Source organism: Stegastes partitus, unplaced genomic scaffold, assembly GCF_000690725.1.
Source record: "Stegastes partitus isolate 25-593 unplaced genomic scaffold, Stegastes_partitus-1.0.2 Scaffold354, whole genome shotgun sequence".
In the NCBI taxonomy this organism is placed as follows: domain Eukaryota; kingdom Metazoa; phylum Chordata; class Actinopteri; family Pomacentridae; genus Stegastes; species Stegastes partitus.
In genome coordinates this window covers 17,562-44,376 of record NW_007578085.1, presented here as the reverse complement: position 1 = coordinate 44,376, position 26,815 = coordinate 17,562, and the positions used below count along the sequence as shown (strand labels likewise).

General features: G+C 38.6%; 1 protein-coding gene across 2 annotated transcripts in view; it reads right to left on the bottom strand.

The window, feature by feature from the left end:
- abcc3 (ATP-binding cassette, sub-family C (CFTR/MRP), member 3) overlaps nt 1–21,493 on the bottom strand; it is a 72,859-nt gene extending 51,366 nt beyond the window's left edge. For both annotated transcript variants that reach the window (XM_008284297.1, XM_008284296.1), the window contains exon 1: nt 21,214–21,493. In XM_008284297.1, coding sequence (XP_008282519.1) covers nt 21,214–21,249 — 36 coding nt within the window. In that variant the 5' untranslated portion in view covers nt 21,250–21,493. The remainder of the gene's footprint in view (nt 1–21,213) is intronic.
- Nucleotides 21,494–26,815: the final 5,322 nt, after the last annotated feature.

The window sequence follows — 26,815 nt, the reverse complement described above, 5'->3', positions numbered from 1 at the left end:
ATGTTTCATTGCCATTACACACTTTGATCTCTACTATGCCATATATTCAGCAGAAGTAATAACTCCTGCAGTGTTTGCATTGCAAATCAAATGTCCTCCATTCCAACATTTATACTAAAGGTCAACCTGAGCTTCGAGAGAACAGCCAACAGCACATTATTTGTGTTCATATGTATGTAACACAACTCCCTATCTGACTCAGTACTGAATGGTAAATGTCAAATTTAAAAGAATCCCCATATCTCCATCGCACGCAGAGGAAAAGGCGGTGAGTAAACACTGTGATTAATCGCTGACCATACTGCACACAGGTTTTTCTTTGCTCTCCCACATGCACGCCACACTACTTCTTATCATGGCGCCAAATGTACATAAGATATGGTTTAATTCGTTTCTGCTATGGTGGATTACCCTTCAGATTGAACATTCATGTGGGAAAATAAGACAATATTTGAAAACATTTGTCCACAGACATTAAGACTCTTGTGCTCACTGGAAGAAAGGTTTGATTTGTGACTGCTTTGTTGCTATGGCAGAATGCTGTTCTAAGCATAAACACTCTGTTTAAAAAAAAAAAGAAAGAAAATCTAATATAGAAAAAAGGTTTCTACTGGTGGTAACTAAAGTTGCGGCCAAAAAATGTTCAATCCTACTGACACAATCTGAAACTGTTTTTTTGTAACTTTATAAGCACTTAAGAAACCTTGAAAGGTTTAACAATTACCTTCATTTTACACATAGAGTGGCAATGAAATGCTGTACATGGAATTCAAACACATCACATCTTAAAGCATTAGACCACATGGATGTTTCTAACAGGTGGATTAAAGGTAAGTTTTAAAAAGGTTTTTGAAGCAGCAGTAATTACCCTCATTAGATAACAAAACCAATTGTTGCTGATGATTATCAAGAAAAAGAAGAGAAAAGCTGCTCTTAACAATCTTCAGCGATTACTAAAACCAGACTGTCTAGACCAGGGTCATCAACCCGCGGCTCCAGAGCCATATGTGGCTCTTTCGTACCTCTGCTGCGGCTCCTTGTGGCTTTGGAAAATAAATGAGTATTTAATTTAAATCTATTTTATTTTAGTTTGTTACTTTTTAAAATGTAATCGTAAATTTGAAGATCATGGTGATCTTGTAACATTAAATTAAAACGTGCTTAATTTTTTGTCGCTAAAAATATACGTCACAACCGTCGCTGTGCGACACCCACTGGCATGCACACCGTTGCCAACTTGGAAACTTTGTCACTAAATCTGGTGACTTTCCAAAACCTCTTGGCGACTTGTTGTCAAAAGCGACTAGCGACAAATCTAGCGACTCTTTCTGGTGTTACTGGAGACTTTTCTGGTCTTTTGGAGACTCTGACGTGAAAACACACATCGTTGTGCAGTTACTGTCCTCAGCAACTAGCGGGTGCTGCTGTGAGCTCCTCCCGTCCCAACATACTCACAGGTGGTCAGGAGTCTGGTCAGCAGTCCCAGCTGCAGTCAGCAGGTCAACCACATGTCATTTCTACTTTGCTGCAAGTAGATAATTTAAGTTTGGCTTTTTATTTCATAAATACAAAGAGGATTCAAATAGACACTGAGTATTTTATTAAAAAGTAACCTTCAACCCAGCGTCTTTTTTTTTTTTTTTTTCGAGTTCAAAATGTTTTTGTTGCAGAAATAAAATTTTGTTTTCTCTGTAGCAGTTCCTTGATTTCATAAATGCAACACACTATAGTTTTTTATATATCGCATAAAGGTAAAGGTGCTATCTACATTTTAGACGTCAAAAGGGTTTTGTGGATTCCGGTGTTTTCTTTTTCTATGGGAAATGGGTCCAAATGGCTCTTTGAGTGTTAAAGGTTGCCGACCCCTGGTCCAGCCTGTATGTCACAGACTTTTAAGGCCGTGATCACAACACTTAAGACCTGAAACCTGAAACTTTAACAAAAGATGAGATGAAAGGAGTGAGACACTTTGTGATAACAGCCAGCCAGCAGAAAGCTGGGCAGGAAGATTGCTTCACTTAACCAATTGAAAAGCCACACAATAAAAGAACAGGGATTCTGAAATAAATCAGCTGTGAGATGAAGCAGTTAAACCATACATTGGACCGCTTTTACTCCCATCACTCAATGGAATTGTTGCGTAGCATCTAGTTATTGTCACAGGATGTTTCCAGAGGCATTAGGGATCTTCTGGCAACACCTGACTTTGTAAACACACTGTTCACTTTATAGTGATCATTTATCTTCATTTGCAACTAGAGCTGAAGGATTAGTTGATTAATCAGAAACTATTCTACTGATTAATTTGCTAAACAAAAATTGTCAAAAATGCCTCAATATCCCTGTCAAATGAATAACTTTGTCTTTAGGACTATTAGTCATACTAAACAGAACTTTAAATAACATCATCTTGGGCTCTGGGGAATTGTTAAATTGTGTTTAATCAATCAATCCAAAAACACAAAACACAAGATTAATAGATAACCTACAAGTTACACTTTGCTGCATTTCAACAGTTGTACTGCGTGAACAATCACATCACGCCTGTGCATTCCTGTGTATGTTCCACTTCAAAATATCCCCTCGAATCACTGATGTTTTGTGCGACCAATACACTTAAAATTACTCTTCGGTCATTCAGTCAAGCCTAAAAAACTCAGCGCTGTGTATCAGTTACACATTTAGAAGTAAAATAATCCCTGCCGTAAAACAACGTCGCTTGAACTCTACACCTTGGCCTCCTTGAAAATATGTAAATCTATCCAGTCCCTACATCTCTCTCCAGTCACCCCTCGCTGCAGCTTGAGCACAATAGCTCACCTAAGACTCTGCTAAAAAAAACTGTGGAACTACTTAAAGTGTTTATAGTGGAGGTGATACAGATGATACAGGGAAGCCCACCCCACAAAGTGAGAGGATTACATATGAAACAACAGAAGTCTGAATCTGTGTTTTTGATCTTAGGTACACTGCAAAGATGCTCAGCTTTGGCGTTGACCACTACCTCACACATGATATGTCTTCAAGCATATAAAAGACATCATGTGGACATGTTAAGAAGGCAAAAAACTTGATTTTTAAGCAAGTGAGCGATCTTTATTATTATCTTGGTGCATACTTATTGTTGCATTAGTACACTTGAAGAGTCTGACAGATCACACAACATGAAGGCTGAGCACTCGTTCTTACCAGTTTTGCAGTTGTGTCAATAACTGATCCACGGTGGTATGGTGACATGGACCCGTTACCTACAGTGTTACACAGAGCCCAGCTAAACAGAGAACATGAGTCAAAGGTTCAATGAGGGATTTGTTGGCTGCCGAGCTTTAAAAATCTGGGTATTTCACCAACTTGGAACCAGCTACAGGAATCCAAAAATACCCTGCCTCACCACCAAAGAGGTCAAAACTTTAACTGCTCAAGGTTTCAAGTTTCCACATCGCCCTACAGACAAACGACGACTGGCTTTAAACTAGATGTGAAGTCACAAATACATGCTCGTGTAGTATGCTCAGGTGTTTTACAGCAGATTAACAAACAGCACAGGGGAACTTTACGATTTCAGCGGAACTTTAAAACAATCTTCGGCTTCACACGCATTAGTCTCCATGGTGAAGCTCAAACATTCAGGTGGAGTAACAATGAGCAGCACGTATTCTGAGTGGAGGGAGACTTCAAGAAAAGGACTGAAGGTGCACAACACTCTAAAAGGACTGGTAGATAGAACACACAAGTACAGACGGACAGAGAGATGCAAAAAAAAAAAAAAAAAAGCCAATAGGAATATCATAGAATTCATATTGCTCACATCTCAACAAACAAGCAACAAAAGATGGAACATCAGAGACACACAAAGCCCCTTTACTGGTAGTGAAACTTTAGCAGGTTAATGGTACTTGGGGAACTCCAGCCCAATATAGCTCCGCTCCTGTGCCACCTATGGTAGCACATACTGTACATCCTGTACACCACTTTAGTCCTCTCTTGAATGCAGCAGAGATGAATTACGGATGAAATAAACTTTTTTTTTTTTTACACTAACACAATCCTGACTACAAACACTGTCACCCCCAATTTAACTTCCAGCAATGCACTTATCAGAAGTACATTGAGACAGTGTGTTTTGTAAGTTGTGACTTTTACATGCCAGTCTCTCATAGACTGACTGTAAAAGTACACAGAAAAAAAGAAAGAAAAAAAAAAGAGAGAAATATTCTATATTCTTGACATATTTCAAAATCCAACTGCATTCTACTTCATCACGAAGACAGCACAGCAGGCTGAAAAGCAGACATTTGATTACCGTACCGGTAAATTGTTTTCTCTTTTTGCCAAACCTGCTCATAAACAGTTCCGCTCCAAAGACAAAGGAAAGGTGCAATAACCTCTAACTTCCTTCCATATCAGCCTTTAAATTACAGTTTGACTCAGACTGCAATCAGAGTGTAAACGAGGATCTTTGGATTGCCCTGTGACACACTATGTGGCAAACTGTTTACACATGGTGCAGCATGTCCTTTTGCGACCTGAGCTTGAAAGATGACTCACGGTACATAAGAATTCATTCATTTGATTCATGAATTCTTATTCCTTCATTCAGTTTTCTGCTCGTGTGTATCCCCGTCCTCTCACCTTTTCAGTTACTGGATGTCACAAGAGACACAAACGCACATTGTGCTGCATCTGACTTCTTGTCATTGTGCTCATATGTGTATGACCCATTTTTATTTACAGTCAATGACTTGGACTCAGTTATACAGAAGTGTGTCTGTATGGATTATCGTTACAGTAACATTTTGCATTAAGAACATAAGTAATGGTCATGTTAATAATGGGGCTGCACCTAAATGATGATTTTCATAGACAATGAATCAGTTGTTCATTTTATTATAGTTACCCAGTGATTAGATTTTGGGGTCAACACATGCACTGGTGACCGCTACAGAGGTCAAAAGTCACATTTCCCAAAAACAGCTCTGTATGACTGAAAATGCACAAAAAGACATAAGTTTAGTTTACTAACTTAGGAAGACAATTGAGGTCTATAAACTGGTGATGTACCATATGACCTTGAGACCGAGGTCAAGGTCACAGGGAAGGTCGTAAAGCATCACAAATTTTAAATCCATTATAACTTGGAAAAGGTGTAAAATAAACACATAGTTTACTATTACAATCAGATAGGAACCCACATTGGTGATGTAACTTTGAAGATTCATGACCTTGTGTTTGACCATCCAAGGTCAAAAGTTTCTGTGCTTAGTCATAGGCATAAACTACAGCAAACCGCTTTCCCTCCATGCAAAATATCTGTTACATGACAGACTAAGCTCTGGTTACATTATGGATCATTTTAAGGCAAAATCAAGACCAGTTCATCCTCAAGTAGGAGCACAGTAAAACACAGAATCAGGTAAACGTGCATACATTGGGCGACTATTTCCCTCTACTGAGGGCTCTCTAGTTGATTAAGCGACTGGCTGTTGAAAATTGCAGATCAGTGTTTCTCTCAGCCCAAGATCATGTCCTTAATGTGTCCTTTTGTCCACAAGCCAAAGATATTTAGTTTACTGTTGTAATTTTGAGAAGGTAGAATCAGAGAATTTGGTCTTTTTTTTTTCTTCTTTTTTTTCTTTTAAATACTCAACCCAAATACAAATACAAAATACAAAATAGTTGGCACAAGTCGTCTGGCAAATTTCCAACACAACAGCAAAGTGTTGGCATTTAGCTGCTGTGGCCACAGTTGCAGAGAAGGAAAGACGCTGACGGATTCTCTAGAAGTCGTTTCAGATTCAGAACGATTTCAGCTGAAAAACTCCCGCAAAAACCAAGGAGTGGTGCACACTTTGTGAAATGATCTTGCTGCAATAACCACAAGCTCTGGATCTTCTCTATGCTTACAAGTGCTTCATAAAAAGTTTTGTAAACAATAACAACATATTTTGTACAACCAGTACATTTAAGTGTCAGTCGTGCTAAGCTCAGGTGTGCTCAGGTAAACAAAACAAAACTGATTATCTTATTCATTGGAACACATCTCAGGCCAGGACAAACTGTGACTCATCTGAAAGTAACTATTAACCCATCGGCAAAGCGTCTATATGACTGATGTGTTTTATCAGAAAAACTGAACATCAGGAACACAATAAGTTTGAATTCAAGGTTAGAATACGTATACATAGCAGCTTTGTGTCTGTACATATCAGTGCTGAGAATGTTGCTTGAAATCCAAAACATCTGCAGTGAACCTACTCTGTGGATGTCATGTTACAGAACGACACAGGCCTATACCATAAGTGGGTAGTATAGAAAATAACTGACTGAGATAGAATTAGTGGTTAGGCTATTGACAGCAAGCTGGCGCCAGGTCAAAAACTTAATTTGAAGTGATTCATGTATAACTGATTTGTACGGAAAACATCAGCTGATTCCACATTGAGCCAGTGAAAAAATCCAAAAATGTTCAAACATAACTATGTATGTGGGATGTTACTTAAGATGAAGACTGCAGTCAGACTGAATACAGTCTAGCAATCTAGCAGTGAACATCATCTGATAATGCCCTGCTGTCTAAAATAAAAATGTGCAGCACACATCAATGCCATATTAATTTGTAACATCAACAGCACTCTTCTACTACTTCTCTCAACTTCATTGCCGTGGTAATAACTCTCATCAGCACTTGTCAGGACGGTGTCTGTCAGTTTGTCAAAAAGACAAGAATCAAATGAATAATGATTTAGGAGTACAAAATACCAAGCAAATACAGGAACAAAGTGCAACATGTATCAACTTAGCTACTGTCATCACTGTTAAACTCCTATTTTTTTACAACTAAAAAAAAAGTTTTTTAAAAAATAGAACTATATAAAAACTAATTTTTAAGACGGAAACTACAAATGTTTTAACTATTGTGTCAAAATAACTAAAAAAAAAGATAATGTAAAGTAAAAATAAAACAATAATGTTCAAGATGGCAGAATGGACAACTGAGCTAAAGATTGTTTTAATGTAAATAGTTTTTCAGTGAGAGAACGTAGTTTAACACTGCTAACGCAACACAGATGATGTTGATGCAACATTTACATTTTTTCTTCAGTCGGATTACTTTCATGTTGCTGTCAGAAGGACTGCGTCTGTTCTATATTTGTGATCTCGCTCTGTCAAAAGCTTCCTCACGACGTTCACTAAAGAAAAGAAATAATGTTGGATAACTGGATTAATATCTTCCAACCATTTAAACTTAAACAGGAAATAGGACTTTAGTAAATGAATGAGTAAAAGTTTTACTTGCTGCTTTTCAGTGGAGAGAGATGGTGCTAATGCTAATGCTAAGCGAGCACTCACTGCAGAGCAGAGGAACATCAGGTGCCGAAAAGATCACCGTCAGTGTCAAGATAATACTACATCTCCTGTAGCTGTAAGACACTAAAACACCTTCCTGAGTTTCACAAATGGAAACGGTTTCATGTGAAGCAGCAGCAGCACAGGAGGAGACTTTACATTACCAGCAGCAACCTAAAGAAACCATAAGGAAACAGATGAGAAAACAGTGAGCCTGAAGCCTGCTAGAAGAGGAACCGCCCTCCAGCCACACACACTTCCATGTTGCACACAACTCAACAGAGCCAGACATTTAAAAATTGCTTTCTCGAATTGTCTGCCTGATAACTTCTGTTATTATTGTGTTTAATAACTATATTTAGTCCATTATGTCACTACCAAAAGTAATGTAATATCACCGTTAGCTGGTACTAACTGTGCATTAACAGAGCAGTCTGACATTTTGGACATTAAATGGGAAAATGATAAACGGTCTGCACGTTTTTTACCCCCAAAGTGGTTTACAATGGATTTCTCATTCACACACACACACTGTAATGGCGGTAGAGCTGCCATGTCAGGCACTGAATAGCCATCAAGAATAACCTGGGGTTCAGTGTCTTGCCCTCGGACACTTCAACAGAAAGACAGGAGGGGACTGGGGTCAAAAGGCCAACCCTGCTCCACCACCTGAGTCACAGCCACTCCCTTTATGCATATTACCTATCTTGCCAGGAGCTAGATAGGAAGATAGATACCATCCTACTATTGTATTGTTAAGCTGCCACTGGCAGTTGCTTAGCTTAGCCTACCATTAAGACTGGAAACAGGAAAACAACTTGCCTGGTTGGAATTTTTCAGTCCTCAAACACTTAAGCAAATAAACGTATTTTCCAAAATGTGAAATTAGAAATTGAATATCAGTATGGTTTTCTTCTGTTGCAGTGGACATATGCAGTAACCCAACACAGTCAACAAAATCATACTTTATTCTGGAACTGTATTATACCAATCAATATCAACGTACAGCATCCCATCCTGACTGCTTCAAATAATTCAGTTTCCTCTACTACTTTAACTACACAACATTTTGTGGATCTAGTTCAGAACTTTAATCACATGTGGTTTGCAACCACAGAGCAGAGTACTGAAAGCCAAACAATGGACCAAAGAGCATAATTAGTCATTACAAAGAAGCTGTATATTATATTAATGTGTTCTATCTCCTGTATGGACCTTTGAATACTCAACATGGCAGTGCTGGGAAACATAACCATCAATCAACAAGGCTGTAAAGGTGTGCAGGTGGTGACGGGGTGACAGGCTTACAGTATGCTTCCCAGTGTAGTTAAAAGTTTGAGAAAACAAATTACAACAGGTTCTCCATCTGTTCTCTGTTACACTGAAAAGCTGTCTGCTGGTAAGAATGGAAGGCTGACAACATTAAAGACTGCATGGGGACAGGAACTGCTGCTGGCTATGTGTGCTTACTCTCCAACATGGAAAACATTAACAATGTTATTCATGGATCTGCACCCTTCATAGTTTAGTGGACACTGCAGGATAGACATTCCTGTTCGTAGTGGACAAATGGTTACGATTTAGAGGAGATTTGGTGTGTAACTTGGAAATGAAAATCAATAAAATGCAACACAGCACGCAGGCAGCAATAAATTGCAGACCAACTTGTTGTGAGACATAGATAACATGAAGAAATTAAGCACTAATTTAATTCAATAAATCTAAATGACATTTTTACCTGCAATATACCTTTTTAACAAGTAGTTTTATTGCAGCTCTGACCTTGCAGGTTCATATAAAACGTTTTCAGCAGCATGCTATCACTAGGCGGTAACCACCCTTCCTCATTCCTGGTATTGCTAAGTTACCAGTGTTTGGCTTTAGAAAATAGAAACTGCATTGGGGGATCTTGCGAGTGCAGTGAAGGGAAAGGGCAAAGTAAGAGCACCCAGTGGTAATCTTTACACTGGTTTTAAATGAAGCAATAAAAATACTTTGAAAACATGAAATAACTTTAAATACAGAAATATCAGACATATTTGTAATATCACCTCAAAGAAATTGTCAAATTGAACATAACTAAATGTAGATATTTAATCAGTATTTTCCCTTTAGTCAAACACAAAATCAGTAAGTACCTTGCATGAAAGTGACAATTGAAATAATAGAAAGTACTACTCATTATTCACAGTATTATGTTTAAATGTACTGATGCCCCACATCATGCCCAATGTCAGCTGTGATAGGCAGCAGCCGCCCACGACCCTCTACAGGAGGAAGCATATAGCTGTTGGATGGATGTTCAAATGTGGCATTACAGTCACAGCAGTGCTGTCTGACTCAAAGTTTTCCACTTAGGACAACAACGACAAACTACAGCTGCTGACAACAGCTGAAGATAAATAATATTAACTAAACTGCATCCACTGAATGGTCTCCGTGTCCGCTTCAGCTGTAAACTAATGCTACGAGACCAAACATGGTTTCACAGACTTACAGAAGAAGACCAAAGATCTTGCTTTACGAGATTAAACACTAATGGGATCTGCTTTAAGTATAACTTATGCATTCTGATTGCAATATATCATCTGCCAGCATAAGATGTTTGTCAGTCCTTCACAGCTATGAAGGTTGATCAAAAACATCTGAGACTGTTTGTGGTTCATGTGCACAGAGAGTATCACATTCATGCACATACAACGTGCACTGCACATGTGTAGCAGTAACTGTCAACAGCAGGACCTGTGTTACACACATGTAGGGGCGCATTTGCAATTTCTCCATGGACGAAAAACTGAAACAACACATTCTGTGTCAGACAGCAGTGAGGACCATCCAGCCTTCATCTAGAGGATCATCATGAGAGGAGGATCTGTGGCTACCACTAAGAGAAGAAACAGCAGTTCTCACAGTGGAAGAGCTGCAAGTTCCACAACTGGACAAGAACATCAGGTCCATCCACCTACTCACCAGACTGGGATCCCTGTCACAAGTTCCTCTTATTCAACATGAAATTTAAAAAACACAACTTTCAAGTCAAATCAGGTAGGGTGCTGTTTTGATGCAGTTTAAGAGATTGTGCGCTCATCACCATTATCGCTTGACATGTTTACATAACACAACTTTCAGGGAGCGTTACAAGCAGAGAAAATCAGTCACAGTTTTTGATTTTTATAGGTATAGTCTCAGGACTTTTTGATTAACTCTTGATGAAGCAACTAGCAAAAAACAGCCGATTAATGGTAGTAGTAAGTAATGGTTAATACAGCTTAGAAAGTCTAAAAGAGAAGTGAGTGCACCCCTGTCGTTTAAATGTCAAATGATTTAAAATTGTATCACCTTACAGTAATTAAATCATTGTAGTTTTTCTTTTTTTACTGAGATTGTCAGTATTTCAAACACGATTTCTGACAACAGACAGAATTCTTAGCATGGAGGATACCAGCTTTGGACACATTTCTGGAGAAATGTTCTGTTCTTTAAAGCACTTTTTTTCAGGTGCTCTTTGTTGGAGGGGTTGTGTTGCTCTACTTTTCTCTTTAATATTCCCCAAGAGGGATACACAACATTCATGTCAAGGCAACGGACTTTGCCAAGTCGTACTTTTAACGTTTTTCTTCTTTAGAAACTGCAGGTTGACTTTGGCACTTGGCTTTGGATGGTTATCATGCAGAAATGTGACTTTTTCTGCCAAGTATCTTCACACTGGGAGTCATTTTGTGAGCCAGTATGTTGGTAAATCCAGTATTCATGGTGCTGTTATTACACAATTTCCTCAACACCTTCTGCACTCATGCAGTTCCATATCATCACACACCTACCTCCTTACTTTACTGTCAGGACTACGCATTCACTGTGGTGGTCCTGGCCAGGTTCACATCAGACATTATGGGCTCCATCTGAGCCCCACAAGTATGTCTTGGTCTTATCTGACCAAAGAATCAGCTGCCAGTTGGTGTTTTTTTTTTTTCTTGTACACCTATCATAAAAGTCGATAAGCTATGTCCTTCACACTGTCCCTGCTGTCAAAGAGACACCTGTGCCAAGCGTGAAGCACCTGTTTGTTTGTCAGAGCTAGATGTTGCCAGTAGGCCACTGTCAGCTCGCATCAGCAGCACCGTGGCTCGCTCTATTTTGTCTTAGATTTTTTAAATTCCCTTGGCAATTTTTTTTCCATGTAGAACTCAGACACATACAATAGTCCTCAAATTTATTCATACCCTCCCGTTAAAGAAGGAAAAAAACAGCTGTCACTGAAATAAGTTAAAATTAACAAAAGTAATAATAAATAAAAATTTAAGGAAAATCATGACATTGCTTTTGAATTGTGGTTCAACAGAAATATATCTATTTTTTAAATGAATTATTAAAAAAAAACAAGTATGATGGCACCCGTAAACTTTAATTGAACAACCCTTTGAGCCAATCACTGCAGTCAAGTGTTTTCTGTAACTCTCAGTCAGACTTCTGCACCTGTTGACAGCTATTTAGATTTTGGCCAACATCAGCAAAGTGCTCTAATTTGTCCGGGACAGTTTTGTTGGGTTTTTTTTTATTATTATTGTTTTCAACCACAGTTCAAAAGCAATGTCTTATTTCACTACATTATAATTTAGCAAATTTTTATTTATTATTACTTCTTTCAGTTTCTAGTTATTTGAGTGAGTATTGTGAATTTAGCCTTTTCTTTAATGGAAGGGTATGAATACATTTGAGGATGAGTTCTGATGTTCACGGGTCACATTATAACCATATTTATACAATGAGGCTAATTGGATATCACAGGTTTTCTAACTTGTTTGACTTTTGTTAACTTGGTCTCCTAGTTAGTTAACTTTGGTGGCACTGAGTTTCTAATTTGGGGTTTTTAAGTTTTTGTTTCTGATCATAGAAGTAATAAACTAATGTTAACGTCATCATTTAAAAGTTAAGTGATATTACTATTGATATAAGTTCTGCTGTATACCGTCACATTTAAAATGAGAAGCCTGCTAATCGTAACAGGCACAGATGGGACCAGGATTTATTTTAAAAAAAGGAGTCACTGTAACAGTAGCATATTCTGACTCAAACCCCGTTGATGGACTATGTTTTAAAAAATGAGGAAGTTGGTTTAAAGCGGACTCAGCAAAATGTAAAAATAAACTGAAAAACAAGTGAAGGGATAAACAAGTTCAAGGCTATTTTTTGGGTGCCGTGAGATTCTATTACAGATTTGTGAGAAAAAACAAACAAGTAGAAAGTTTTCCTTGTTCAAAGACTGATAAATGCACCTTTATTTAAGCTTAGTGGACTCACTGCCTTAAATTCAATTATTATAAGTGCTGCAATTATTTCCCTGCAGTCTGATTGCTCATTGAGAAGGCTTTCACCCTGCAGCTACACAATATTTCTGTATGTCAGTTACAAATAACAAATCATAAATGTGCACTGACTGCTGTGAAGGACTGAACTTTCCCAGCAAACATCCTTGTAATCATGACTTCTTCAATTGTATCTTCCCCTTTTTCAGTTTCAATTCAGCTTCAGCCTCACAGTAAATCAAACTCTAACCAATGACGATGAATCAGACAGTCCAGATTTACGCAATGCTTAGTCCTTACAGTCGCAGGGAATTCCCAGCTCCTCCTGCCTGCCTGCCGGCCTGCTCTTCCCTTCAACACAGCTGTAATCCTAGCTGCTGCTGACAGTTTAAATTGTTTAAGCCCAGTTTTGCTGATAAACAGGCTTTGGATCAGCCTGTTAATGTGTGCACTACATGCCATACATTCTGTGTGCCTCGCTTTACACCCTCCTGTATGTATGTTCTCCTTATAGCTCTTGAAAGCCACACGTGGTTGCTTGTTCCATGCAGGATCCACATCAGGGTGGTGATAGTATAATAATGATTACACTACTGTCTTATGCAGCACAACTTCAGTCATGATGAACACTTCATTACAGTCAGTTTTTGTGAACCATACTTAAGGCTCTGGAAAACTCTCCCACTATAAGGTGCATTAAAAGCTGCTCGGCAATGCTGTTCATGGGCAGCAGGTTTTTTTTTAGCAATAGCCAATAAATATATTAAAATAATCAGGAATTTAACACTGCATGTATTGGTTCTGAACCGTTCAGTACATGACGCTTGGTTCGGTATGACATTTCTTCAGTTTTACGGTTGACAGTTACTGTCAGATGTCCATATATGACGACACACTTGCCCTCTCGCAATTACATTTTTAAAGCAGAAGCTCCTCTCCATATGCTTTGACAGTGCACCAGTCGTTGTCCATCAGCTATAGCATGCTAGCAGGGTTAGCCAGGGTTAGACCCTGTGCAAGTTCTATTAAATGTGTATGGCATGTTAACACACTGTTATGTTTAATAGGCCTTCTGCGTGGCTTCAACTTTTCTCCTCTCACTATAAGAGTCAACTGACCAGTCAAGGATACACAGGAAGGATGCAGCATGTGATCTAAGGCGACCTCCCCAGACCAAAGATTTTCCTACTAGCTTTTAATTTAAGCAATTAGTCAAGAAGTCATTGCACATTTAATTTAATCATATAACTGTATATTTTGGGGGGTATTAGAAAATTATTTGACTTTCACAACTAAGAGAGAGCGTTATTAGTAGGCTAGCACTTGTTACAGTACAAAGGAATGCAACACCACAGCTAATAGCTTTTAACATGCAAAGATCACAAGTGCACACACAAAGCAGACGGCAGCAACACCAGCAAAGTAGTAAAGAATCTGCATGTACCAGAAAAACCAGCAAGGAGGCACAACATTTTGTACATTAACATAGTCATGTCTAGTGACCTCTGGCAATTGGGCTCAGTTATCACAGAAACTAACCCAACCTTAATACTGCCATCAGTCGAAAAAGACACTAAGCTGCTGCCTTGGTGTTCACAAAGTTTTTACTAGCCCTGTCGGCCCATGTTTACCCATCTGCTGAGATCACGTTCAAAGCCTGGGCCAGTGAGCTCCACCTGAGTCAGTCCCAGCTGCCAGGACTAAAAGCTTTTCTCACTGAAATCCTAAGTTTGAACGTTGTCTTTTTAGTGTCATCCTTTACCTTCTGTGTAACATGCAGTATGCAGACAAAGCAGACAATGCCCATTTTTTTAGCATTCTTTCTTCAAAGGGCTATTTTTATTTTTTCCAGGTGAGCAGCTAAACTGATGATAAAGAATCGCAGGATTTGCATCTAATGTCAAGAAGGAACATCTAACATCAAACTTGAAGCTGACATGGAAGTCCCTGAAATGCTCAGAGGAATGAAAATCTACAATTCAATGATTTTTTTTAAGTCTGCGTAGGAAGACTGTTATTAAAGGGCTTTGTAGAGAGCGTGTTTAGTCAACTGGTTTTCAAGGACAATTACAATATTTTATGACAGACTGTCGAGCAGGAACACCGCTCACACAACATGCAAATCTTTTTCCCAAATACCAATCACACTGTAGTCAAACCACCCAGTGACATGCTTCAAAATTTGCATGTATCCATGTCACGTCGCCCACTGTGGAGTCTTAATGAGGGACACACCACCTCTCTATGTACATCTGCAGCACCAGTCCACACAACGTGACAGTGTTCAAAATAAACACACAAAATTATTATTATTAATCACGTCATAATGCACAATGTTTCATCACAATTAAAACTAGATTGCGAAAAGCTGGAATTTTATGGCATGAAAAAAAAAACACAACAGGATGCCTTTCACCATGAAGCAGCTGCAGGCAATTGACAAACACAACTGTTGAGCTGATGACTGACAGCGCTTTACTGTACAATGTATATTTGTGTACTGCTGCAAAGTGTGCAACTCATATCTGGAGGTGCATATGTGAACATGCTAATAGCTTCACAGATTACGTGGAAGACAGGAAATACATCTGCAACAATTTTAACAACTATTTAATTACTTAAGTAATTTTGTGAAGCAAAAATGCTATTAAAAAATAAATAAATAAAAACAAAAAACATACTTGAGGTCGCTTCTTAAGTGTAAGCATCTTCGCATAGTTAATAATAATAACAATTAACAATAATAATTGACTAGATTTATATAGCGCTTTTCTAGACTCAAAGACGCTTTACACTGTCAATTGTTCATTCACACACATTCATTCTGGTGGTGGTAGCTACGATTGTAGCCACAGCTGCCCTGGGGCAGACTGACAGAGGTGTGGCTGCCATTCTGCGCCTATGGCCCCTCCGACCATCACCTCAAACAATCCATTCATACGCATTCACAACAGGCAAGGTGGGTGAAGTGTCTTGCCTAAGGACACAACGACCATGAAACAGGTTACAGGGCGGAATCGAACCGCCGACCTTCCGATCATCGACCGACTCGCTTTACCACCTGAGCCACAGCCGCGCCCAAAGTTAGTTAAATAAATAGTTTGAAATATTTCACCTTGGTTTTTGGAGAAAATGATGATGGCATAAACATATTGGACTATTTAGAACATTTTATAGAACACAAGATTAATTTAGAAGATAATTTGCAGCGTTATCAATAAGAAAAATAATTATTTTGTGTCTGGTTGCATTACAAAGTTGGGATATAGTTTAAATCATTCCACATAAATCCATCTGTTCATTTTCCTGGACTTTATAAATGTTTAGAAATCACCAACAGAATATTACCAGACAGCACAGACAGTACCAGGACTTTCAACGGAAATATAAAGTAGCCAGGTAGTGGGAAAGACGAGGCAGTCAGGGGATCAGAAAATGTTCCCACTAAAAGTCCTCTGGCACATTTTAATGCCACTACTTATAAACACTGATTGTAATTGATGCGTATTTAATTAGCTAAAGGTGAATCAGGTTTCTTGTTTCAGCCCAAACAGTCTGTAAATAGCTAATAATAATTTTTTTAAAAAGATGACTGTGATATTTCATCAATATCACTTTTTTTATGTCTCATTTCAATATTTTTAAAAACTTTTTGCATCAGATCATGTAAAATGCAAAAAAAGAAATAAATAAAAAATGATCCACTCCTTGACCCAACTGTGAAGCTATTAGTGACTCAGCTCTAAACCAACTGGTGACAACAATTCTGGGACTTTTTTAAGCAGAACTGCAGGCTGTTTACACATGACAGAGAGGGAGAAGGAACATATGTAAAAAAAAAAAAAAAAAAAAGTAAGTAGAAAAACATCTAGAAATGTGACAGGAGCAAAAAATGCTTGGAGTCAAACTCATTTGTATTCCTGACTAATCAGATCTTTTGTAGGTAATAATCAGCAGGGTTTTTTGGTTGTTGTTGTTTTGAATAATTCATCTATTTCCAGCTTCACTGTAAAGTTCAGCAAGACCTTCTAAAATGATGGTGAATGTATTGTTTTACTAGAAACACAAAATTCAAAATTAAACAAGGTTATTTTAAGGAGGGACTTGAACCCAATGTTTAATCGAGCCTATGTTTTGGTTTTAAATTTAATTCTTTATGAAATAAACCCAAACAGCACACCACATGTTTTCTCTGATGAATGTGAGAAGTGATTTACCCCAGTAACAGTACCACAGACACACTACCACTGACACAAATATCAAATACAAGAGGCTCGTCTGGCATATGTGGTTTGTTTTGGAATAGGAAGCAAAGCAGGCAGATTTGAACCAAACATAAGAGATGTTATGTCACATATCTGACCTAGATCTCATCATGATGAAATATAAAAGCAAAAACATTCCCTGACTTCCAAACCTCCTTTTTCATTGCGATCGTGTGCAGCTTAATTCACTTTAAGACAAAAGTCAAACCAGTTGACAAAGCAATGAGCATCACATGTCCACATTGTACGAGTGTGAAAGCTTGTTGGAGCTATCAGCTAGAGATAAAGGTGCAGAGTACATTTAGCACCTTTTAACAAACAATGAGATTGAAAATAAAGCCCTTGACCAGGCCTTAGTATTTAACCTGACGTGCCCTGAACTCGCACTGCTGAGTGCTGGGGGGATTACAACTGCCTCCAGTTTGTTTGAAGTGGACATAAACAGCAGCAACTAGCTTATAAAGGACATATTATTCCCATTTCCAGCTCAGTATTTGTATTCTGGAATAGCTTTGCATGAGTTACAACTCCAAAAAAATCTAATTTTAGTATGAACACCTCACACAGTCCCATATATATGACAGAAAATTAAGGGAAGCATAATGTTCTCTTCAAGTCACCTTAGATGACCTCGACAACAGGCACGCCCTCAGTGTAAGATCCAGCCAGAGGCAAGTCAGCTGCACAGTTTAATGCAGAGAGGGGTTTCCTAATACCAGCGTGGGCCAGCAAACTTCATACAAACCCCACAGAAAAGAACATTTTTAACCCATACAACTTGAGCGTCTAAATGGCATAAAGGCATTGACTTGTTGATGTCATTACGCTCGTATTCTAAGACTTTATTGTAATTTATTTAAAGCTACACTAATGAATATTTTCACATTAGGAACAACTTAAAAAGACAACTTTATGTACAAAAAGGACACTCACTGTAGCGACCTGAGAATCATGATCCAACAATCCCTCAGTTTGAGCGTTTCAGCATCTTTAACGATCACTGTTTCGGTATTTTGGTTCAAAACAATACAAAGCTCTGATAAACAGCTAGGGGATCTGTTTTATACTGAGTTCCCAGCATCAAAAAGTTTCAAATAGCTGGTGAATATAATTACATACAATGAGCTGTGAAACAGCCAGATACTTTCCTCAAGAGCTGATGCGACCATAGGAGCAACAGAGTGAAGACAGGAACACACCAACATGACTCCATGTATGCTGGACGATCAAACAGGCAGCTGTTGGCTGATACCCGTAACATGACAACTTCATACAATGACATGTCAGCGTGTGGCCAAAACACAGCTTTAAGAAGCTGTTTGACACTTATACTATGGCTGCACAACATTTTTACATTTACTATCTGGACTTCCACAACAACTAAACGGCTGAGATATCAAAATAACAAAGACAGACTGAGCAAGGCAGGCTTTTTCTCTGAGTGTGGCTGTTTGCTGGTACACCAGAACCAGACATGAAAACTTGTGTAACAGTTTTAAAACATGATGGATCATTACCACATGAAACACTATAAAAACATTAACTGCCCTGTATTTTAGAGCAAGGATGAGGACATAAAGACACACATTGCATCCAATGTGAATTGATGACATGTTTGAATGGCATAGGAGAGCAATTATCATTAAAACTGTGACTGTGTTAAAAGTTAAACAAGTTAAGCAAATAAAGTAATAAAAAAAAATTCCTATAAAAAGATCATACTTTTCTGTGAACAATCTCTGACATTGAAACAGGAAGGTCATTCATGACTCAGAAACCGCAAGTATTAGAAAGGTTTAATAAAATATGCAGGCTAAGGCAACAGCTTTGGCCTTCACTAAAATTACAATGATGCGTTTTTGTTCAAACTGTGTCAAGTGTGTATGCTGTTCACACTGGCATTTATCCCTGTCTCTTATATTAACATTTATCTATTTTCTATTGTTATTTACCGAGCACACTTATATTACCAAAGGCTTATAATATTGTTGTACTTACTGTGTTCATACCACTCTTTTCAATCTGGAAATACTACTTACACATCTTAGATGTGTATGTATCTTGCTGTTACTACTGCTCATGCTGTATATATCTTGCACATTCACACTGCTCTTATGTCGCGCTGCACTTCTACTACTTCTTTTGTACCTCTGATTAGATGCTAAACCACTTTTCGTTGTCTCAGTACTTGCTGTCTGTGCAATGACCCCAAACTATTCTAATCTGCATGTTCACATCCAATGGCTTTTCCTTAAAAAATATAAGCTTGTGAATACTCTGTTTTCATCACAACAAATGCTGCCTGTTATCTATCACATTTCTCATCTCCATCACAACGTTTACACTTTTTTTTTTTCCGACATCACCCGCACCTATACTGAGAAACACTGATTTACCACAGTGACACTTTCATAAACAGAGACTTCCTCATGCTGGCACTGACATTATAACCCATCAAAACAACTATGAGTGACCTATAAAAAGCAACCTTATTATGGTTTATGGCTTTAACAGGTTAACAACAGGCAAGATTAAAACTGGATTAGTATGTCAAAGGTAAGAATGGATACTGAGCATGCTATTATACAGTCATTCACTAAATGACACATATCATTTACAGTCAGATAACAAAAAATGCACGACACTAATTTTGGTCACTTATTTTGCAAAGGAATGTATACTTTTATTTTGGAAGAATGATTCCCCTCCATCTTTTAAGATTTTCCAACTCCTGGCATTTCTACCTTTAGAAAAAACACAACCGTGGTCATCTTTTTCATGAATTTTGGTTCCCTCTGTTCTCTGGTTTGGAGAACCTCACTCAAAAGAACTAAGGACCGTTTGGTCTGTTACCAGCTCACACCATAGCTGGTACGAGTATGTTTGAATTTGTACGCTGAATGTTGAAAATGTTGAATTACCCCTGACACAAACTTTATGCATGTATATACCCCTGTGCTTTGTTTTTTGCCCTTATTTGTATATTTTTTGTTTGTTTGTTTGTTCTTGCGGGGGGTGGGGGGGGTGGAGACAGATCACTCTACAGTCGTCCTCAAATGTATTCATGACTTCCCATTAAAGTAGGAAAAAAACAGCTGTCACTGAAATAAGTTGAAATTGACAAAAGTAATAGTAAATAAAAATGCAACGAAAATCATGACATTGCTTTTGAATTGTGGTTCAACAGAAATATATTCATTTTAAAAACAAACAAAAAATCAAACAAACAAACATGATCGGACCCATAAACTAATATTTTTTGGATTCTCGCCCACAGCTCATCAGCAAAGGGCTCTAATTTGTCTGGAACAGTTTTTTTTTTTCTTTTTTTGTTCTTTTCACCCATGATTCAAAAGCAATGTCCTAGTTCACTAAATTAGAATTTAGCAAATTTTTATTTATTATTACTTTTTTCAGTTTCTCCTTATTTAAGTGACTATTGCAAATTTAGCCTTTTCTTTAATGGAAGGGTATGAATACATTTGAGGACAACTGTAAGATTGTATTGATTTGCTTTTGTGAAAAAAAAAGATTTAGTTAAAAATAAATGGATTAATATGTCAAATGGAAGAATGGAAACTAAGCATGACCCTTGTTATGGCCAACACATCATAAACAACAAGTATTGATCTCTGAGGACAGAAATAAAGGCTTTTCATAATATTCCCACTGGGAACTAGCTGATATAACTGTGTAGTAGTGACTTTGTCCTGACACAGCCATCTCTTATAATATCCAGAGCATTCATATTTAATTAGACGGTGTCTGTGGTGCCAAATAGTGACATTAAAGTGATGTTTTATGTGTTTTATTAGCATACAGAATGATTCCCAGCGTGGCTAGTCACTAGCTACTTCCCCCTCTATAGCACTGTTATCTATCAGTCACTTTAGCTTCTGTATACACTCTCTGAGATAAGTTCACACACCATGTCGTGACTTTGAAGCACAACAACCACTGACATGAAGCCAAACTTGATAGTTTATTAGCCCTTAAAAAAAAAAAAAAAAGTGTTCTTCCTGGAGGAGGGAAAAGTAGAAAACACTGACCGACTTCTGTACACGGCGAACCCAAAGCAGCTAATTCAACATGTCGTTAATTGAGCTTGTTAACACGGTAAATGCTATTAAGTGGGATATTTATAGTTAGCTAGCTGCACTTCTGAACGGCTGCCCGGAAAGAAACACGAAGCTGACACAACACCGACGGTTACAACCTTGTCAGGTGAGGTGAACACGGAGGTACGTTGGTGTTATACACCGGGGCAAAGCACCGGCGGCGGCTTGGTAGTTACTCACCCAGAAGGGGAGCTCCGGTCCGCACAGCCGCTCCATCTCGGGGACGGCAGGAGACCAGGAACCAGAGACTCTTTTATCCCTCTACAGGTCGGAGCCTCTCGCCGACCAGCTTTCCTGTTCCTTCGCGTAACAAGACGCCCGCTGACTGTCACATGCCACACGGACAGGTATGTAGTGGCGCCCCGGGTTTTCCGCGTCTTCACTCCCCCCCTTTCTTTCCTGGCAGTGTGGCCGGCGACAGGAAACGCTCCGCTCGGAGGCGAAAAGAAAAGTCAACCGGAGTCAGCCAAGAATTATTTCTATGGGAGGTTGTCACGATGGCGAGGAGGGGCGGCTGCTTGCTAAGCCCCGCCCCTCCCGCTCCGAACGCACACTCTCACTCAGCATGACTCAACAACATGAAGTTAGGGTTTTGTTGCTGAGTCATGTTATCAGGTTTTAGAAGAGGGGCTTTAAGGTCAATCTGGGTGAAGTTTTGGTGATTAGTACTCTTTAAAATGTTGAATCCAATTTGGACAAAATAAGAAGTTTGGGATTTATTACGATTAATTAACTCCTCACTAAGAAATAATTACAAATGTAATATTGTGCAAAGGTTATTTTCTGCACTCCAGATGTTTAATTTCTCGTCTCACAGCACCATCAGGGAGGCGTCTGATTGTTCCCAACTTGATTCTGCACCATGACAACCAGCCCAAACACACGGGCTGAGTCATGATGGGCTATCTGGTCCTGCAGCAGATGGCCCCCACAGAGCCCCACACCACCAAGTCAGACTGGATCACATAAGGAAACAGAGCAGTCCCGTCAAATCCACAGAGGACAAGCTCTATATGATGCTTGGAACAACTGGACCCTGATAACTGATTCCATTTTATTGTATTCTCTCTACCCAAGTTGGCTGATAAATAATAAATATTCACGACTTTTGAAAGCAGTCTTATTTCATTGTTAAAGCACCCACGACTTTTGAACTCGGTGTCCGCAATTTAAAGAAGTAATTCAAAGCTCCTGCAAAAATAATTTTGATGGGTTGGCCTGACATAATAGCGTTCCTAATTGCATCAACTGGATATTGTGTGTAACTTAAATGCACATTTCTGAATTAGTTGCTTAAAACATAATCCCAGTTGAAGTAATGTAATGAATTTGGCTTGATAACTACATTTTTATTACCTTGAGTCCCCTCAAATACCTATTTTCCACTGCAGCAATGTAATTTTTTTTCAGGTTGCAAACTTAACCAGAAAACCTTTAAACAAAGAGGAAATACAAGTTGAAAAATGGATTAAATAATCCACTTAAAAACTTCTTTATGCTAGTAATGCTGGTAATTAACAATAGCTTTCATTGTAGTAGAAAAGCTCATTCTCATAACTCTATGTAGCTTTTTGGTCGAACATAACATAATCAGAAGAGGTCATAACTCTAAATGATTGATGCAAACTGTTATGTTGTTTCTTTTTTTGTTGAGCCCAAACCTCATGTTTTAGAGTGTGAGAGGTGGAAGCTGGATGGTTGTGTTTGACTGAAAAAGGACACAAAGTCCTTTCAAACACACACACACACAAAGACTTACACCCACTTCTCAGGCCCCACCTATTTTCCTCACACCTTCCCACCTTCCAATCCCATTATGCAAGAAATTCCCAGAGTTGTGGGCAGGTAGACATGTCCAATATTGATTTGAACAGCAGTTTTTAACAGGTTATTTCATGTTAAGAGATCCAGTTTCTCTGTACTGTCTACTTCAGTAATTTAGCATTGCCCTTCATACAGTTGGTGGAACCACAATAGAGAATTTAAAAATCAAGAATGATCAAAAGAGAAGCAACACAAGCTGAGATTGTGTGTGTTATAGTGCTTTGTATGGGCCAAGCTAAAAAAAAAAGCTGATTCCACAATTTGAACAATGTAACTGAACAGCATCTTTCACTTCTTCCTTCTAACCAAACCCCAAATGTTCTGACACACGCTACAAAAAACTAAAGCGGTACTCTAAGTGAACGGAAATTTGTGTGTAAATCAGCAGTGTTCCTTTCATAACTGATTTTGTGGTATTTAGTAAGTCACTGTATTTAGAAATGTGTGTTTTACAGTTTGTGTGGCTTTGTGGTATTAGTCTACAGTATGTGTACTGAAGCATGTTCTCTCTAAATTACAACTGTTTTAACAGAGCAGATACTAATAAACAGCCAAAGAACTGCATCAGAGTCCATCTAAACATGGTCATCCTGAAGATCCAGGCCCAAACTACAGCTGATTTTAGAACAGTAACCACGTGTTAACATGGTAATTACATCATTTTTGAGATTTATATAAAATGATATAATTAGTATATATTAACAGTTTTTGTACTATGTGGAGATACAGTTTTTGTATTATTTATGCTATATTCCGTGTGCTAATGACTACCACTTACTTTTCACTCTATACAGCTTTTGTCTGAGGAAAAATAATGAACAGCCAATAACCATGTGCCTAATATTGTGTAGGTTCACCTTGTACCACCAAAGCTGTAACCTGCCATGACATGACTCAGGACCTCTTGGGGAGTGTCCTGTGTTGGCTAGTGGGGAATCCTTTGGGTCCTGTGGGTTGCAGGGTGAGGCCTCTGTGGATTAGACCAGTTCTGCTGGATTCCATGGATGCCCCATCGATTGGGATCTGGGCATTTTGGAGGCTTGGTCAAAACCTTGGTCTGTTTGTTTTGTTCCTTTAGCCTTTCCTGAGCAGTTTTTCTGGTGTGGTGTGGCGTGCTGTCCTACTGGAAGAGGCTGCTGGTGTTGGGTAGTGCCATGGTCTTTTATCTGCAACAATGCTTAGGCGGATAGTTTGTCACAATAGCATGCACAAAAATGTCAAGATTCAAGGTTTCCCAGAAGAATATTACATTGTAACAAGATGATCAGGCATTCACTTCATCCAACATGATGTCTGGGCTTTTCAGTGGATGCCTGGTCTAATATGTACCGGACAAACCTGCACAGTCTTCAAGCATGCACTCTTGTAGATATAAACACTATATGGTTGCACATTCTCATCTACTTTCTGACCCAGTTGGGCTATTTTTTTATTTAATTGTGGTTTGTATAAGTGTTCTCAATGGGGTGTGATACTTTGGGATATTTTGGCGGCAAAAGCTCGGCTGTATGTCAGTAAATCAGACACGTCTTGTGACATACACAAAACATTAGCCACCAGAACAGAAACAGGCTCACCCTACAGGAAGGTATGGTTTGTGCAGCTGCACCGTCTCTGCTTGCCTTTGGGAATAAGAGTTTATCAGTTGATACACAGCCAGCAAAGCACCATGGGACTGCACAGTGTGTGTGCAAAAGGCTAACACTTGTCTTTAGTTAAACGTGCTTGTTTGCGTATGAAAGCCTGGAGTGGTTAAGTATTACCAAATACTAACTGGAAGAATGTGCCGGGTGCTTGCTTATTGTAACCTTATTTGGGGAACTGTTTGATATGAACTCGGCATATCATCACTTCAGTGGCACTGTTGTGCACTTTTCATCAGGCTCTTGGGGTTTTGCACACTGGGTACAGTCAGAGTTAAACAGCTATTAGATGTTGGATATTAGATAACAGACATTAGAACATGCAAACTATTCCAGGAATCCCCCTCTCAAAATCATATATTCAGTGAATAGTTACTATATGCTGCTATTTACTGCAATGTTACAACAAATACACAACTAAGATAAATATTATTGTAAGCGATAAATATTACTAAGATAAATATTGTCTTAAGAGATAAATATTACAAAGAAAAACATTATCATAGTTGTGTAGTTAACCTTATATTTTAGCCAAAATGAAACCACCCTGCCCTCTTGTATCAGATCAGATTACTCAGAGCCAAGACAGAAAAAATGTTTTTAGTAAAACAGGACTCTGGTTACAGAAAGCCTGAAGGTAGCTGATCCTCATTTCATGTTTGCATTTTTCAAAATTCTTGTACTATGCTAACAGTCTTAAATCGCTCCGATGCTGCGTCTACATAGTCTTTGAGTCCTCAGTCTCAAGCACATCTGACAGAACAGATGATCAGCTGTCTACACAGACCTACAGGTCCTGAGCTGTGGCTGGACACCTCCTGTGTAGCTGCAGGGGAAGCAGAACTAACATGCTGGTCGCTTTTCATGTAGACACAGCATAAGAAATCAGAGGTTAGCTTATGATTCAAAATGCTCACAGCATGTGACTTGTTCCTCTCAGCATTAAAAGAGCCGCAAGCCTGTCTGCGGATACTGGCCTCAGAGCTACAGTCTGCTGCCCTGCGGCCATGACCGCCTTTTAAATAGTCATGGTGGGTCAGATGCTGAGGACAGATGTTACAACAAGGATCAGTGACTGAAACATGTTTGAAATCACGTTCACAACACTTTACTACAACTTTGTTTTTTTCAGAAGACAGCAGGAAAAGTCAGAGATAACCCTGCTCTGGAGTGGGATTCAACAAACCCTGGGCTCATTGTGGGATATGCAAGTGTGAAACAGCTGTGAGCTCAGTGCTAATGAAGCTCAAGACTAGAGGTGTCAGTGTGCTCCAAACAAAGTGCTTGTCATATGCCACAGTTTATCATGCTGACAACTTGCTCCCAAAGAATCTGAAAATCATGACATATCCATTAAAACTGGGTTTATTTACACTGAACAACATTCTTTGGCTGTTTTCAGGCTTCCATATTAGTTTTCCCAGTTGTAACTGAGACCTGGAAGTTGATGTTGCATTTGAAACAAGACTTCTGTTCAAACAGGGAGAGGTCGATTTATGTCCATATAGTCAGACTTTCAGTGAAAGAAATTCTGGAGTTCCACCAGTAACGTTCAGACAGTCAACCAGTGTAGCCTTATAGCTGTGCAGACATTGCACTTCTTATTAATCTCACTTGTGTACAGCTCACAGAATATGTTTATTCAGCCTTCCATCCAGTGAATAAGTTCAAAGAAGTTTTTTTCTAATAGGAAAGCTGTGTCCTTAGCATCGACTAAAAGAGTAGCTGGCGTTAATTTGCACATTTTCTAAAGCTGAATTGCACGAGCTGACGTTAATGGATAAATGGTCTTAATGGACATTTTTTATTTTATTTATTTATTCTTTGCTGGCCATTATACAGTTTGGAGCGCTGTTTATTTTTTCTTATTGACAATACAGCAGCATGTGAGTGCCTTAATTGTTATAGTAGGTGTTTCAGAAATGAGACACTTCTGAATGTCAACCTTTTATAAAAAAAAAAATGTTGTTTTTGTTTTTTCTGCTTAACCAAGAATGTACCATACCCCACCCACAGTTAATTCTGTCTTCACATTAGTAAATGGACATTCATAATCAGAAACATGTAATTACAGGAACCTATGTTGTGCATACAAATGAGTGTAACACCATGAATGCCTTGAGTTTATGTGCAATTATCACTTTATTTGCACGAATGCATTTTACTGTTTTCTCCATTTCTCACTGTCTTCCAGTGTGTGTCACTGCTGACTGTAAATAAAGATCAACAAACCCTCCTCCCATGTGTTGCAGATAATTTTTTTCAAACAGTGGTTTTGAAGCTCATTGTGGTGATTCCAGCCACCATCATATTAG